At 44.0% G+C, this 16864-nt stretch overlaps 1 protein-coding gene across 1 annotated transcript; it reads right to left on the minus strand.

Annotated features, from left to right (window-relative positions):
* Positions 1 to 6727: 6727 nt before the first annotated feature.
* Positions 6728 to 16558, minus strand: tm7sf3 (transmembrane 7 superfamily member 3). Its single transcript, XM_040013611.1, has 10 exons — positions 13634 to 16558; positions 13163 to 13283; positions 12229 to 12400; positions 11948 to 12125; positions 11756 to 11842; positions 9182 to 9262; positions 8928 to 9083; positions 8704 to 8804; positions 8086 to 8248; positions 6728 to 7992 (listed from the first exon to the last, which is right to left on the minus strand). Exons 1-10 carry the CDS (start codon positions 13782 to 13784, stop codon positions 7739 to 7741), a joined length of 1464 nt encoding a protein of 487 aa, XP_039869545.1. The 5' UTR covers positions 13785 to 16558; the 3' UTR covers positions 6728 to 7738.
* Between the last annotated feature and the right edge of the window lie 306 nt (positions 16559 to 16864).

Here is a 16864-nt window from a genome sequence, read left to right on the forward strand (position 1 = left end):
TCTATTAATCATTTAAGGTGATAGGATATTTAAATAAATGCAACTTGAATCTTTGACCCAGAGTTCAAGCTCACTGCTGTAATATATCCTGTAATTTAAAAAAAATAAAATAAAATTATATATATGTATGTGTATATGTGTATATGTATGTATGTGTGTGTGTGTATATGTGTATATGTATGTATGTGTGTGTGTGTGTATGTGTATGTATGTATGTGTGTGTGTGTGTGTGTGTATGTGTATGTATATGTGTATGTATGTATGTGTGTATGTATATGTATGTATGTATGTATGTATGTGTGTATATATCTCCATATCCACTATATATATAGCGTAGTGGTTAGACGCAGCTGGATAGCGTAGCGGTTAGACTACACCCCTTTGGAACCCAGGATCGCAAGTTCGATTCCTGCCTGGGGCGTCTGTATCCAGTAAGGGTCCTAAGGCTAGACCCCCTATGCTAAGCGAGCCTACCGCATGAGCGAGACAGATAAATATGAAGGCATGCCGGCTCAGACGTCGCCCGGATCAACAAGGTCCGCGTCAGGTGTTGAGGAACCAGGGCACCCTGACGAAAAGTGGGCTACTGGAACAAGAAGGCATCGGTGGGCAAGAGACGAAAACAGGGCGTTGTTGGAATGCTACTACGCAAGTAACCCCGGCGTAAGGGGCTACATGAATAGGATGACGGACCTATGGATTCTTCGATACCCAACATCCACAATGACGGCGAAACAACTAGTAGCTCAGTGTTCCAACATTCGAAAGGAGGGACTGCTCTCACAGCTAGAGATTGACGAGGTACAACACAAATGCTACGGCAAGGAGGAGGCAGGGAGATATCATCACCCCCACCCGAGATTGGGTACATAGCCCCAAGTGCGATAGGAGAAGGATCGTTGAGTGCGAGAGGAACTGACCTGAAAAATAGGATAATGGCCAAGCTTGAAACCTGGATCCCCCGTAGCCGGTTACCAAGATTACGTGAAGTACCCTCAGAAGGTCTGCTAGATGATGTTAATGCAGCACTACGGGCAATACCTACAACCACGATTACCGACACTAACAAGCTGATCTACACTACGGCAGCAGTGATCAGTGAGATGCTTGGCTACAAGTTGAACAGCCACAAGGGGCAGTACCCTCCATGGAGAAGGAGGATAGAGGGCAAGATCAAAGTAGCACGGAGGGAGGTTAGCCAACTAACGGAGTTGCAGAAAGGTGCGACAAATAAGGTGCCTAAGAAATACAGCAATACCTGAGGCCTTGGAAACTGCCAAGCAAAGACTCACAGCCTTGGCCAGCCGCTTGAGGAGGTACACCAGAGAGATAGAAGGCAGGAGAATAAACCTCAGTGGCAAGGGAACAATAATAAGAGAACAGCACCACCAAGGCTGGAGACGGAGCAATACTGGAAGAAGGACCCCATATGGGAGAAGGACGCAACCCATAACGGCAATGCTCAGTGGCTAGTGGATCTGAGGGCAGACCACAGCGACCTCCCTGAACAGGGTCCAGTAACCATCATAGTGGCAGATATCCAAGAAAGGGTCTCCAGTATGAAGAGTTGGACAGCACCAGGGCCCGACATGGTTCACGCCTACTGGCTAAAGAAGCTGACTGCACTCCACGAGCGTCTGGCAGCACAAATGAACCAGCTGCTAGTTAACGAGAGACACCCGGAATGGCTAACCGAAGGTCGGACGGTCCTGATCCCCAAGGACCCCAAGAAGGGACCGGTCCCCTCCAACTACCGACCAATAACCTGCCTCAGTACTACATGGAAGCTCCTGTCAGGCATCATATCGGCTAAGATATGGCACATGGGTCAATACAACAGGCACATGGGTCAATACATGAGTGGGACACAGAAAGGAATTGGAAAGAATACCAGAGGCGCAAAACACCAGCTACTGGTAGACAGAACAGTCAGCCGAGACTGCAAGACCAGACTGACCAACCTGTGCACTGCCTGGATTGATTACAAGAAGGCCTATGACTCAATGCCCCACAGCTGGATACTGGAATGCCTAGAATTGTACAAGATCAATGGGACCCTAAGAGCCTTCATCAGGAACTCAATGGGGATGTGGCGTACAACACTAGAGGCCAACTCCAAGCCCATAGCACAAGTCACCATCAAGTGCGGGATCTACCAAGGAGATGCTCTGTCCCCACTGCTGTTCTACAAGACTGGCTACGGATACCGACTACGGAACGGAGCAGTTGTCAGCCACCTCCTGTACATGGATGACATCAAGCTGTATGCCAAGAGTGAACGAGACATCGATTCACTGATCCACACTACCAGGCTATACAGCAATGACATTGGAATGTTGTTCGGACTGGAGAAGTGTAGTCGGATGGTAACAAAGAGAGGGAAGGTAGTCAGAACTGAGGGGATTGAACTACCAGAAGGCAACATTGCAGACATAGAGGACAGTTACAAGTACCTGGGGATCCCGCAGGCAAATGGGAACCATGAAGAGGCCACTAGAAAGGCTGCAACCACCAAGTACCTGCAGAGGGTCAGGCAAGTCCTGAGGAGTCAGCTGAATGGTAAGAACAAGATCCGGGCCATCAACACGTATGCCCTGCCCGTGATCAGGTACCCTGCTGGGGTAATAGGCTGGCCAAAGGAGGAGATAGAAGCCACTGACATAAAGACAAGAAAGCTCCTTACCATGCATGGAGGGTTTCACCCCAAGTCCAGCACCCTGAGGCTGTACGCTAAGCGGAAGGAAGGGGGCCGGGGACTGGTGAGTGTCAGCACCACAGTCCAGGATGAGACGACGAACATCCAAGAATACATTGGGAAGATGGCCCCAACTGACCGAGTGCTCAGTGAATACCTCAGGCAGCAGAAACCCAAGAAAGAGGAGGGAGACGAGGAACCATCATGGAAGGACAGGCCCCTGCACGGTATGTACCACCGGCAGATAGAGGAGGTGGCTGATATCCAGAAATCCTACCAGTGGCTGGACAAAGCTGGACTGAAAGACAGCACAGAGGCACTAATCATGGCAGCACAAGAACAAGCTCTGAGTACAAGATCCATAGAGGCTGGGGTCTATCACACCAGGCAAGACCCCAGGTGCAGGCTGTGTAAAGATGCCCCAGAGACAATCCAGCACATAACAGCAGGGTGCAAGATGCTAGCAGGCAAGGCATACATGGAACGCCATAACCAAGTGGCCGGCATAGTGTACAGGAACATCTGTGCCGAGTATAACCTGGAAGTCCCGAGGTCAAAATGAGAGATGCCCCCCAAGGGTGGTGGAGAATGACCGAGCTAAGATCCTGTGGGACTTCCAGATACAGATGGACAAAATGGTGGTGGCTAACCAACCGGACATAGTGGTGGTAGACAAACAGAAGAAGACGGCCGTAGTGATCGATGTAGCGGTTCCGAATGACAGCAATATCAGGAAGAAGGAACACGAGAAGCTGGAGAAATACCAAGGGCTCAGAGAAGAGCTCGAGAGGATGTGGAGGGTGAAGGTAACGGTGGTCCCCGTGGTAATCGGAGCACTAGGTGCGGTGACTCCCAAGCTAGGCGAGTGGCTCCAGCAGATCCCGGGAATAACATCGGAGATCTCTGTCCAGAAGAGCGCAGTCCTGGGAACAGCTAAGATACTGCGCAGGACCCTCAAGCTCCCAGGCCTCTGGTAGAGGACCCGAGCTTGAAGGATAAACCGCCCGCAGGGGCGTGCTGGGTGTTTTATATATATATACAGATATAGATAGAGATATAGATATAGATAGAGAGATAGAGAGATATAGATATATAGAGAGATATAGATAGAGATATATATATATAGAGAGAGATATAGATAGAGAGATATATAGATAGAGAGATGTATAGATATATATATATATATATATATAGATATATATATATATATATATATATAGATATATATATATAGATATATAATATTGGCCATATTATATTTACATTACCACAGTGAGATGATTTTAGTCTCATGAACAACATTAACTAATTTTTATTTACTAACTAATCTTGAAATGACTGTTCAGCACAGAAATGAAGCCCAACAATCATGTTTTACAGTCCCGTGGTCTCAGCCTCAGATACTCAACTAATCAAAGTGATGTCATGACAGAAATGAATGACCAACAAAACATTTTTCTCCTTCATTTCTGTCACACAAAGCTGTATGTAATGTTTCTCGCGGTTAGTATCATGGTTGCTAGGCAACCTGAACAGCGCGACGAAGGCTAGACCGTCCCATTTCACAAGCCTCTCACTTCCGCACTTCTCGTACTACGCGTAGTGCGCGTACTTCAAGCGTGCAGACCCTGGCTGTGTCCCAATTCAGGGTCTGCACGCTTGAAGTACGCGCACTATGCATCTTCTTTTTGTTTTCATATTTTAATTCGAAATTCTGAGTGTTTGGCAAGATTTGTTCCAATACTACACTCTCCCCCCCACTTTCCGTCATTTTTGACGTCATATCTAGTCATAGCTATTGTGTACAAATGAGAAATGACGTGATGCAGCTATGTTTTTTCTAAGTAACAAATACCAGATATGTTTTCTTTTTCTTCTTGTTGCAGTCATGTACCACTAACTCTGATTATGTCATTAAAAGCCGCCCTGGACCAAATATAAAAAGAACATCAATTAGCCTGAGGTCATAACATCAAAACTGCCAGTGAAGTAGAAAAGCTCTACAGTGCTGCCCTCTAGTGGCTCTAATGAAAAACAGCATGGCAATAGAGCTAATTTTCATGCTACAAGTCCCGTTTATTATTAGAAATATTTAAAAGCTGTTTAAAACAAATGCCACCATACTGTAAAAACAAAACATGCATCTAATTGTACCTGCAGAGTCTTCTTCACTAAGCACACAGAAACCCTGAATTAAAACCCTTACACTATAAAAACTGAAGCTCTCCATCGCAAAAACTTAAATCTGTTCATCTGCACGTTTCGTGACTTCTCGGGTGTAGCTCTCCATGTAAAACCTTTCACACTACGAGCACAAGGACAGGTTACTTTACCTGTGTCGACGACACCAAACACAGCAGAGAAATCGCAGTTTAAAAACTGCCTTCGCTTCTGCTTTTGCTTAAGAGACGAGAGAAAAGTTAACATTAGAGTTAATGGTCGAGGGACTCGCGGCACTCGGGCTCCTAGTTTGAATTGTGTGAGTGTCTGCGCGTTTTAAAGGCCATTTTCTTAAGGGGCACAAACATTGTATACTTCAAACTGCAGTTTGAAGTATACAATGTTTGGTTAGACAAAGAATTGTGGGGGGAAAGCTGATATTTGTATTCATAGAGTTTTGAGGAGGTTTCTTCCTGTTAAACAGGAGTTTTTCCTTCCCACCGTCACAAAGGCTGGCTCGTAGATCACCTGATTGTTAACTTTACAACGTAAAGCACTTTAAAATTGCTGTGGTGATTTGACACCATATGAATAAAACTGAATTGAAGTATATAATGAAGTGTAGCCACAAAAACTTCACACAGCAATACATTTGTCTCGAGCACCAATATGCCCTAAAGACCCGTATGAGCTACACCTGTAATTTATATCAGCACCATGGACAGAGCTCACCTCTGAGAGACGAGGAAGCGGAGGCTACATATATACAGATGTTAGGCATAAAATTATCATCAAAAGAATATCATCAAAAAGTTGATTTATTTCACCAGTTCCATTCAAAAAGTGAAAGTTGTATAATGTGTACATTCATTACACACAGACTGACATATTTCAAGTGTTTATTTCTTTTAATTTTGATGATTATAACTGACAACTAATGAAAAATTCAGTATCTCAGAAAATTAGAATTTTGAGAAAAGGTTCAATATTGAATCAGATAATTAACTCAAAACACTTGCAAAGGCCTTTAAATTGTCTCTCAGTGTAGTTCTGTAGAGTACACAATCACGGGGAAGACTCTTGACCTGGCAGTTGTCCAAAAGACGACCATTGACACCTTGCAAGAGGGCAAGACACAAAAGGTCATTGGCTGTTCACAGAGCTCTGTGTCAAAGCACATTACTAGAGAGGCGAAGGGAAGGAAAAGATGTGGTAGAAAAAAAGCATACAAGCAATAGGGATAACCACTCCCTGGAGAGGATTGTGAAAAAACCCATTCATTTCATTACTTGTCAGTTATAATCATCAAAATTGAAATAAATAAACACTCGAAATATATCAGTCTGTGTGGACTGAATGTATTCATTATACAACTTTCACTTTTTGAATGGAATTTGTGAAGTAAATCAACTTTTCAATGATATTCTAATTTTATGACCAGCACCTGTATGCATACGTCTCACATATATTAAACCTTACCTGCCTTCTTAGGTGAGGACGACACCAGAAAACCCCCCAGATGGATGAATCTACATTCCTCTAACAATCCTTGCATGAAGCCTAAAAATGTTCTTGAGAAAATGTACTAGTTTCATCAATCCAGTATTGGGACACTATGAAATGAATGAACTATGAAATTAACTTCAGCTGTGACAAAATATATCTAATAATATATTTAACTATAATATATATCTCATTAAAACAATGAGCTAAAATGCAACAACAATGGAGAGGAATTGTCTTTACTTTTAGATACATCCCATTACTACTCTATAGAGCTTATATTGATCTTCATGAGGATGAAAGTCAGAAACATGATGGAAGAAAGAAATCATCAGAACACCTTTGTCTGGGGAACAATCAGACAAGAGATGCGTTCTTACCTCTAGGCATTTATTAAATATCAAAACACATTAAATTACAATTTACAACTGACCTTATCTTTTAAAACAGATCTGGATGCCATTTATAAAAGTCATGTGAACAGTTCTGAAATCCTAACAAACTCCTGTTGGCTTATAGGCGAAAGAGTTCATCAGCTGTCTCATCAGTAGTCTTCAAGCTGAGTGTGAAGCCCTGAGAAAAGTTGTGGCACAACAGATTCACAGGAAATCAGCCAGCACCATTAAAGCGAGAGGAATTTAAAAAAAAAGTGTAAAATCCAGTGTGCAAAGTACAAAAAGAGTGACAGGACTGCATGACTTCAGTCCAATCAAGATAAGCAAACAGGTTAAAACATTCATATATGGCACACATTTGGATAAATATTAAATCTTGATTTATTATTCTTTTTGTTTAAAATGTATTAAAATGTCTTTTGTGACCTGCAGGAGTCCAGTTAGAGCTTAAAGTGGCTCATGAGACTTCCATATTAAAGTTTTCCATGACAGTAGTGGTCAGCAGGTCCACACCATGTACCGAGGAAACACATATCTTCTGTTTTGTCATTTAAAAACAAACAAACAAACAAAACAAACTGTGCTGATGGAAATAATCTGAGTAACTTGAGATGAGACGCCTTGCTTTGTGAACTGTTAGTGGTTTGGGACTTCAGTGCTAACAATAAACTGAGCAGAAGCAACATGAAGCATCAAAACAAGCATCTCAGACATTAAAAAGATAATTAAGGCAACTCTTTCAGTCCCTCCTCTGTGATTGTTAAAATGTCTTAAAGTGTTTGATAAAAGTGGCGTTAGTTTTCAGAGGAAGTCGCTCCTTCCGCTTGAGGTCTGTAATGTCACTTTTTACTAAGGCCCAAGTTCCATCAGCTGATCTGAGCTGGAGCCTCAGCACCTGTCCAATCAGGCTCTGGTGTCCTTGTAACTTGGCAGCCTGAGGGTCCCAAGGTCAAACGTAACCTCACCCATTGAATATGTCCTGGGTTTACAGTAGCAGTGGTGTGTGCTCTCCCACTGGCTCAGTGCGCATGGTGAGCTGCCGCACTCGTGCCAGGAGGCGGCTGGGCAGAGAGGGGAAGTGGTGGCTCGGGTCCAGGACGTTAGTTTTGCGCCGCTCGCGTTCTTGCTGCCACATGAGGTACGGGCTGGGCGGGAAGAACGGCCGGGAGCGCTCGCGGTAGAGTTGCAGGACGATGCCGCACACGCTGAGCACCACCCACACTGTGATCATGACGTAATCTGGTCAAAAGAAAACCAGAGAGTTTTAGTTGAAGGCCAGTAACTCAACTTTGCCAGCTTTGCTGAGCTCTTGACATTCACTCGTGTACTCACCGATGGTTTGAAACGGCACGTCAGTGAACACTGCACTGAAGGTGTTGTTGAGCAAGCGCTTGAGGATATTCAGGGTGATGTAAGAGAGGCTTGTGTAAATGTAGGCGTTGACAGCCAGAACCACAGCGTAAGCGCCAACGATCCCACATGTGGTGATGTTTCCCTGAAACACACACATGATTTTTGAGCTATGAAGGCTTGCAAAATCAATGCTGCACTCTGTGTGTTGTAATTGTGCTTTGGACCGTGCCATTTCTCCAAAAATAGTGAATTTATCTTGTGAACACACTTGTTCGATCATTTTGGGCTGTGTAACTTAAATGTTATATAAAACTGAAATTATTATTCTAGCCAGGCAGCAATGCAGCAAAGTGCGAAGGTGACCGAAACAGGACATGAATGATGAATGAAATAATGGTGGATTAAGCACCATTAGACCAGTCATACAGCTGCTCAAACTAATGACTATTTGCTGACAAACGTTTAGTGCTATTTATGTCCAGAACCTGGAGCTGGCTCTGGTACCTGCTGTTGACCTAAATGTCATTCTTGACATGACCACCAGGTGACGCTAAAAACCTTTAAACACCTCCAGCTTCTGAGTGTTAAATCAGTTACCTCTCTGGGCCAACGCACGAAAAAGAGTGGAACGATGAGCGTGACGCAGCAGAACGTCACCCAGAAAACAGCGTCGGATTTCCTGAACACATCGATGTCTCCTGCAGAAAGACCACAACACACAGAAACTTATGGAACATGAAGCGTTTAACAATAAGCTGTAGCTTTTTCTCACGGTACTGAAGAGTCAACGACACACAACAAAAGCCAGATTTATTCCGTACCTAATGGAGTGAAGAGGACAACGGAGGCGAGGAGGAAGCCGAGCATCAGGCCGACCACAATCACGACCACGGCCACGACTGAACCGAAACGCCACCATATCATGACTAGGATGATCCCGCCCACCACGCCGAGCACGGCTGACAGGGTCAGACGGACTGCACAGAGAAAGACACAGACAGCAGTGAAAAGCATGAAATGCTGCACATCATGTGAAAAGACTGAAAGCCTAGAACCCCCCCCCCCCCCGACTTACTGTCATAGTCCAGCTCTGTGGTCCTCGTGATGAGGATGAAGAACAAAAAGGCCGCAAAGCTGAATCCCATGCAAAACAGCTCTGTGGGGTCAGGAGAGGTGGAAACAGGGCCCAAGAAACAAAAGTCAGAGGGAGGAGAGAGAAGAAGAACCACACATAAGATAACAGCAATTCATTCTCTTCACATTTCACACAAACATTGTTAAAGCTACTGAAATTCCAGCTCCTGGGACGTCATGAAGCCTCGTGCTCCGGAATAACAAATTCTCCTCAGACCAAGGAGACATACTGTGTCTGTCATTATCAGATTAATTAGAAGCACTGGCAGCGGGGGCCGATCACAGTGATGGGTTCAGTTTGGAACAAATGCATTTGTTCGTGACACGCCAGGGAGACCACATGAGAGGCACGCCACTGCTAAAACCCACCGACTGAAGAGTCAAGGGCTGAGAAGATGTTGCAGCAGCTCTGTGTGCAATTGAGGCTTTTTCTTTGTTTAGTTTCTATGATGAAATTATCTTTTTTTTTTTTAAACAGCTTCTGACCCCATAATTCTCTCTGCTGACCATGTAACGACCCGTGATGGGAGGCTCTTGTTTATAAAATAAACAACTGGCAGAGAGCTTCATAGTCTAGAGAGGAAGCTTTAAAGGCTTAAGACTAAAGAGTGGCTGAAACCTGAAGTTTCATCAGCTACAAAGGTGACGATGTGGACCGATCGATACCAATAAAGTTACTGACACAAATCAACAAAAAATCTGACTCACGCTGGATTAGTAGGGGTGCAACGATACACAAAATTCACGGTCGCGTCGTTCAGATACTTGGTGTCACGGGTTCGATATTTTTCGATACAAAAAAAATGTTCAGGCTTTTTAATTTGTCATTTATTAAAATTATAAATATATATTTTAACTCAAAAGTACAGTTTTTAAATTTAACCCTAACCCTTGTGCGTGTTTTTTATTTTGACAGCGAATGCGCACCTGCGGACCACTTATGTGCAGCCCTGGTTATTTAGCTCGTCATATTGCAGCCACAGAAATTCTTTTGTCCATGAAACCATAAAGCTGCACTTTCTTTTTGCCTTATAGTCTGATTTGTCATAACTTCTCCGTTTTGTGGTAAGCTTTTCTTTGGCTGTCACTTCTTCACCCTGACCTGTCTTATTTGGCTCAGCAGAACTGAAATGCTTTTACACGCTCACTCACATAAGCTCAGCGATTCTCTGCGCGATCAACCTCTCACATGTTTAAGCTTGCTGCGGGAGATTTCACTTGTCATGTTTGCATAGTAAGCTAACGATTAATAAGACGATGTCAGAGGAATTGGTGCACAAATTATCATCACTCACAGATCAGTGCTGTCGCTCTCTATACACAGTTCGCACGATTGCAAAGTGAAAGCAAAAAAAACAAGCGCAAATTCAAACGCGACTTCAATATGTCACATATTGACAGTGGCTCACCGATGCCAATGACATAATTACCCAGCTACATTTCTGAAAGAATGCAAAAGCATTGACATATATTTTTCCTACAATAGCCCGACGGGCAGGGAAGAGATAGATTTTGGTAGCCCGACTGAAAAAATCGCTAGCTCCGGGACGTCGGGCTAGCGATATTGCAAGCCCTGTATCTGATTGAGGAATCACTCATCTTTGGAAAAGAGAGTTTATTACAGAGAAATGGCTCTTTCCAAAATAAAAGCTATACTATCCGCTTCTTCTGGGCTATATTCTCAGCAGCATAAGGAGAATCCTGTGCTAACAGCTGTCTAAATGACTCGGCTAAAGTTAGTAGCATGCTTGTTGTTTTTGTCTTTGCACTAGGATGATGTCGGCGTAAATGTGCAGTCATATTCGTTGTGTTCCCACTAGTGCTTTCAGGTTAATCTCGTTGAAATGACCTTAACGCCACAACACGGCAAATCTCCGTTAACGAGCTACCGCCGATCGCTCCGTGCATGGGGCTAGACGGCAAACACGTTAACGAGCTAACTGCGCTAACACACTAGTTCACACCAATGTAATTGAGCATTGCATGGCACATCCAACATACTGTTTTACTTTAGTCCATGACTCGCTTACCTTCAGGGTCATACGTCACATGAAAACCAAAATAATTCCAAACGCCAGATCTGAATGTTGCAAGTAGAGCTTAACTTCTGTCTCGCTAGCTTGCCCTGCGCTCTTCCTTCTGACTATGCTGTCTGTGTTGAGCGCTCAGTGGATCTGCGCTCGACAGTGCAGCCTAGGCGGAGTAGTCGAACACAGATTCACTGAGCGCTCAACACAGACAGCATCGTCAGAAGGAAAATTGATAAAATAAATTACAAATGTTGTATTGTTCGATACATATGCGTACCGAACCGAAAGCACTGTATCGAACGGTTCAATATCGATACGAATATCGTTGCACCCCTATGGATTAGTATCCTGCATTCAGAGCTATATACTCACAAATGTCCTGTAAAATGTCCTGACTGTAGTAGTATTAATACTACACAGACTGACCATCATGCACTGGGATACTGTAGCACCAAAGCCACACAAAACAAGAACTAACTACTCACCACATTTAAAGAATCGATGCCCAAAGAAGCAGACAAACAGCCCTGCCAAGCCAGTGATGGTGAAGAAGATTTTTGTAGATATCTTCCCTGAAAAATCATTTACAAACCGCAGTTACAATAAGTCAGTAATTTATACAGTCAGAAATCCATGCTTCAATAGCATCGAGTTTTCGACAGAGCTCAGAAGCTCACCTAGAGTTTGGCAACTGTCTAGAGTGGAATTGAAGCTGCAGGCGTAGGTGTGGGCGGGCACGTAAGAGGCCGAGGTGTTCAACAGCGGGTCTCTAACGATCACAGAGTAGATTATGCCCTGACCGGGGATGGAGTTGAAAACCATCGAGCTCACATCTGTCGATTCCAGCGTCATGACCTGCGGGGAGACACAGAGAGGAAAAGGCAGGAGACTCGTAAACAGGCAGCTCCGGCACATTCGACTGCTAATCTTCGGTATCCGCTGCGTTCACGCTGCATACCCGTTTGCCGTTCTCCATCATGCCCTGCTTGTCGGCCACGGCCTGAAAGCCGGTGAACAGGCTGCGCTCTGACAGGTCATTCTCAGGCAGGAAGTACTGGTAGATGTCGTACTGCAGCCGCCAGCGTGTGTCGGCTCCTGTGGATTGGCTGCAGGCTGGAGGAGCTCCACCTCTGACGGACAGGAGCAACATACATTTATCTTTGGATCACCACAATTTTGTTTTCATTTTTTCCGAGTATTGCATTTTTTCAAAACCTGTAGCACAGCTAAGACCTGAATCTTAGCTTAGAGGGAGTGGTCACCAGGCCGACTGATCACATGATATAATAACACATAACTCCAGTTAGACATGTCAGACAAGAAGAGTTTCTAATGCATCACTAAACCAACCTTTAGTGTTTAAAGTTAAACCACTCTAGCAACTATATCAAAACCATTTACCATGTTACATGCGTGATGCTTGAAATGTAAAAAAACCCCCAACAAAACAAAAACAAAAAAGGGAAAAAGTGTGACACTGTCTAACAAACATTATCTACAAGCAAATAAGATGCATGTTTCCCCCCGAAACCTTTCAGATTAAAATTTGAATAGAGTCTCCACAGACCAAACAGGAAATGACTGTGTGTAAGTGAGCAAAACCATTTCAGGACAACTCTGTGGCACTGATATACAAAGCAAAGCGTGAGAAGGTGAGGCTGTGTGTGTGTGTGTGTGTGTGTGTGTGTGTGTGTGTGTGTGTGTGTGTGTGTGTGTGTGTGTGTGTGTGTGTGAGTGAGAGAGAGCACGAGATCATTTCAAAGAAAACAAACGGAGGTGGTTTGACGATAGCGCGCGGCAAATGTGATCTCTGTACAGAGCCACTGATGCCTGTGGCTCAACAGGCTGAACAGGAAGTGAAGAAAACAGTAAGAGTCGGTGTCATGTGCTACCTCTCATATCCCAGGTTGGCAGGTGCAAAACGGATCGTGGTCTCATAGAGATTGTAGTGGATGTAGATGTTTGGGTCAATTTCCAGGTCAAACTCCATATTGCACGCTCCTGGAACTGGATCTGACACAGAACACATTCACTGTTAGACGCTGGACTGGACGTGGTGGGCCAATAGGAGGAAGGCTGAGAGTCATTCTGCTATGTCAACATGACTTATTAAAATAGGTTTCAACACCCAGTGGAGGTAAACCAAATCAGTGCGAGTACAAGCTCGTGGTCGGCTCAGGTTTCCTCCAGTGACAATCACACTGTGCTGACATGGTTTGTTTTAGTTAATGTCCAAAGTTTTTGCTTTCTTCTCCTTTTACTTTCCTGTTCTGTGCTTCTCAGGCAACATTCAAAGACAGTGAAACAAGTCAGAAGAGAAGCACACTGGTGTATTTTGTACTGGAGGACAGTTCAAGTGTTACCGGTGCTGGAGTAGGAGAGGATGACCCCGGTCCCTGCCACAGTGTTGCCATCAGGAGAGGACAGGAACAAGGTGAGGGACGTTTGGTCCCGCCGGAGAGCCGACACGAGCCCTGAGTCCACCGCAGTCAGGGAGAGGCCCAGGCCCGGCATCTGATCCGAACAGAGATATCAATTAGTAAGCAGATAATATGCAGAGGCACATGCTGTGCTGTTTAGAAAACATAGAAGTGCTCCCATTCATGGTCTGACCTCGTGATGGTGCTTGAGGAAAAATTCACCAAGCATTCAACTTCATGGTGGTTATAGATGAGAGACTGTGGATTACCAAAGCCATCAGGCCCTCATCTCTGAGGACCATGAAACATTTCCATGAAAACGTGGGTGAGATAGTTCTGTCTTGACCAAAATGATGTACAGTCTGATCTCAAACTAAGGTGGTGACGATCCCCTGCCAGTTTAACCTACATAAACACTTTCTCCTCTGAACGTCTCAACACACTTGGTTCTTTGTTTGGTGGATTAGTGTGAACTTGCCAGCGATTATGATTCACTGCAGACTCAGGTCCTAACAAAGTTAAACACCTTAAATGCTGGTGTCTGTCTCCAAAACAAGAGGAAAGAAAACATTACTCAACTTGTGCTATGAAAAAAAAAAGGACATACATTCCAATAATAGAGCTCCTAAGAAGAATGACAAACATTTTATTTTAAGAGTCAGATCTTTAGGCCCAGGAAGCACCGCTACAGTAAAAAAAATAACTTCCTTCTGCTCTGATTTCTAGATGGTACAATGGCTCTGTTCTGTGACTTTCACACTCTTCTGTCAGAGCAGTAAGACCTCCTGTAGAAAACAGAGCAGGCATCAAAGAAAGCAGATATGAGACTGATTGAATCAGCATTAAAACATGTGTCGGGGTGGGCGTGGTCTGCAAAGCAGCTTGCAGATGTCCTGTAGTTTTAGGATAGAGCTACGTTTGTGAACAATACAACAGCTACTTCATTTGGAAATGAAAGCTGCTTGTGATTGAAGAGATTGCTGACATGAAGAAAACTCCATTTTACTCCTTTAACTTTGCATTAAATTGACTTCTTACTGTAAATGTTTTTTTGTTGTTAAAACTTCATTAATTTGAATTTCACTGCCTTTGAGAACAGGACGAATCAAACACAGGCGTGTGCTACATGGTATACCACATCCTGACCTGGTGAGCGCTGCGTTCACATGAACAAGCTGGTTTAGCGTTAGAGAATATGTTGTATCAAAGCAAAAAATACATTATCGCACGGGTTAGAGCACGACATTATACGTGCTTCAGCACTGAGCCAGCAGAGTCTAATGAAAACCGAGAGACTTTACATTATCTGTACTGTGTTTCACGTGGAAAGATTTTTGCTTGTGACAGACAACAAATGGAAAAAACTCATACTCAGGCAATGATCTGAATTACTATTGTGTGACAGGCCTGGCGGCATAGAAGATCTGCGCCCCCATGACATGGCTCTCAGTCCCACTGCTGTATAATAACCGCATTGTATCACCATCTCTTGTGGACACAGACGCTGCTGGAGTATGTAGAGATTCTCAAGACAGCACAGGCTCAACTTCAGTTGTGTCATCAGCCGCAGAGGTGGGGTCGCTTCAAACCCAACTATCAAAAGTGAGTTAAAGTTTCAACACTTAAGTCACCAACAGGAAGTGGGTAAAACAGTGATATAATTAAGTGTAGGTTTGGTTTATGAAAGCATTTCCTTTAAAAAATGATTAGTTTATCTGTTTTTATGCTTCTAATTGAAATAGTCAGTCACCAAAAACACTGACAGCTGATAAACAACGACAAATATAAATCAGGATATTGTGGTTATCATGTCAAACAAGCCAGAGTTATAAAAAGGAAGAAAAAAAAAGGAAACTGACAAAAGAGATAAGAATATAAAGGAAACTGATGTGCACAATCTGCATATTCACTTTTCATTAAGCTTTATCTGATGCTGTGTAAAAGCACACTTCCTGTTTTGTTCTTTCTAAATTTCTCTGTGCTTGTTTTTGGTGATTGCTGGTGATCTTTAAACTTGAGACATGTCTTAATGATAAGGCGAGTCTTCAATCACATGGATTTGTTTTTCTGGCCCTTTCCACTGTTGCCACCACCAGAAACGTAAATAAGGAAAGTTAAGCTAAACTACTTTCCATGCTCCTGTGTGCTGCATGGACCCAAACGGCGCTGTCTCCTCAGACTTCTGGGACTGACGCCAGAAGTTTTTCCCCCTGAGGAACGCCCCGTCTGCCACTCATGACCAGAGGACTGTAGATCAGCTGACTGGGGGTTCTCTCAGAGGGTCAGATGACCTCACTCACAAAGCCTCATTCATTAGCCAGATGTAGAACTAACTGCCCGTGATGCACTATGAAATATGCCTCTGAGTTTATTTCCGTTTATATTTTAGCTGTGTCATGTGACCACACTTCTGAAGGATCACCCAATTTAGATTACACATCTGATTTGCTGATGTAACAGAAAACATCCCCTCTTTAACTCTTTGTAAAATGCACTTCACACACACACAGATCGAGAAAGAGCTATCACGTTTATTTCTGGGGTTGCTTATTGTGACAGTTCAGGTGGAAAGGTGCCCGGGGCTCCGAACAAGCCGAACGGAAGCGTGACGAATTGGTACAAACCGTACGGAGTGGAGAAGGCAGTTTTTTCCTTGGACTTGGCAGACAAGGGAATCTGCCAGTAGCCCTTGGTTAAATCCAGTGTCGTGAAAAAACGGGCCGTGCCCAACCAGTCCAGGAGCCCGTCGACCCGGGCATGGGATAAGCATCAAAGCGTGACACTTCAGTAGGGGTGGGTTTTAATAATCGATTCATCGATTAAAATCGATTCTGGCTTGGATAACGTGATATCGATTCATTAAAATCCTGAATCGATTTTTTTATATAAATGTATTTTGCCCAAAATTCCAGAATCTCAGGTGAAACGTCACAAAATTTTGACAACCACCAAACAGCTAAAACAGTAAATGAGAGCAGGTACACGGCTTCTGCACAAAGACGTAAACACACAGCGCGGACACGCGGATCAGAATCAGTGAGATGTCGCCTTTCTCACCGACGGCACGGACACGGTCGGGGCTGAAAGCCGACAGCTCGCTGATTCTGATGTTTCGGCGGGTCCGCGCTTTGTGTTTACGCCCTTTTTGCGCCGATTCTAAAGCTGTTGTTTTTA

This window comes from Simochromis diagramma, unplaced genomic scaffold, assembly GCF_900408965.1.
Source record: "Simochromis diagramma unplaced genomic scaffold, fSimDia1.1 OVJJ01000649.1, whole genome shotgun sequence".
Classification (NCBI taxonomy): Eukaryota; Metazoa; Chordata; class Actinopteri; order Cichliformes; family Cichlidae; genus Simochromis; species Simochromis diagramma.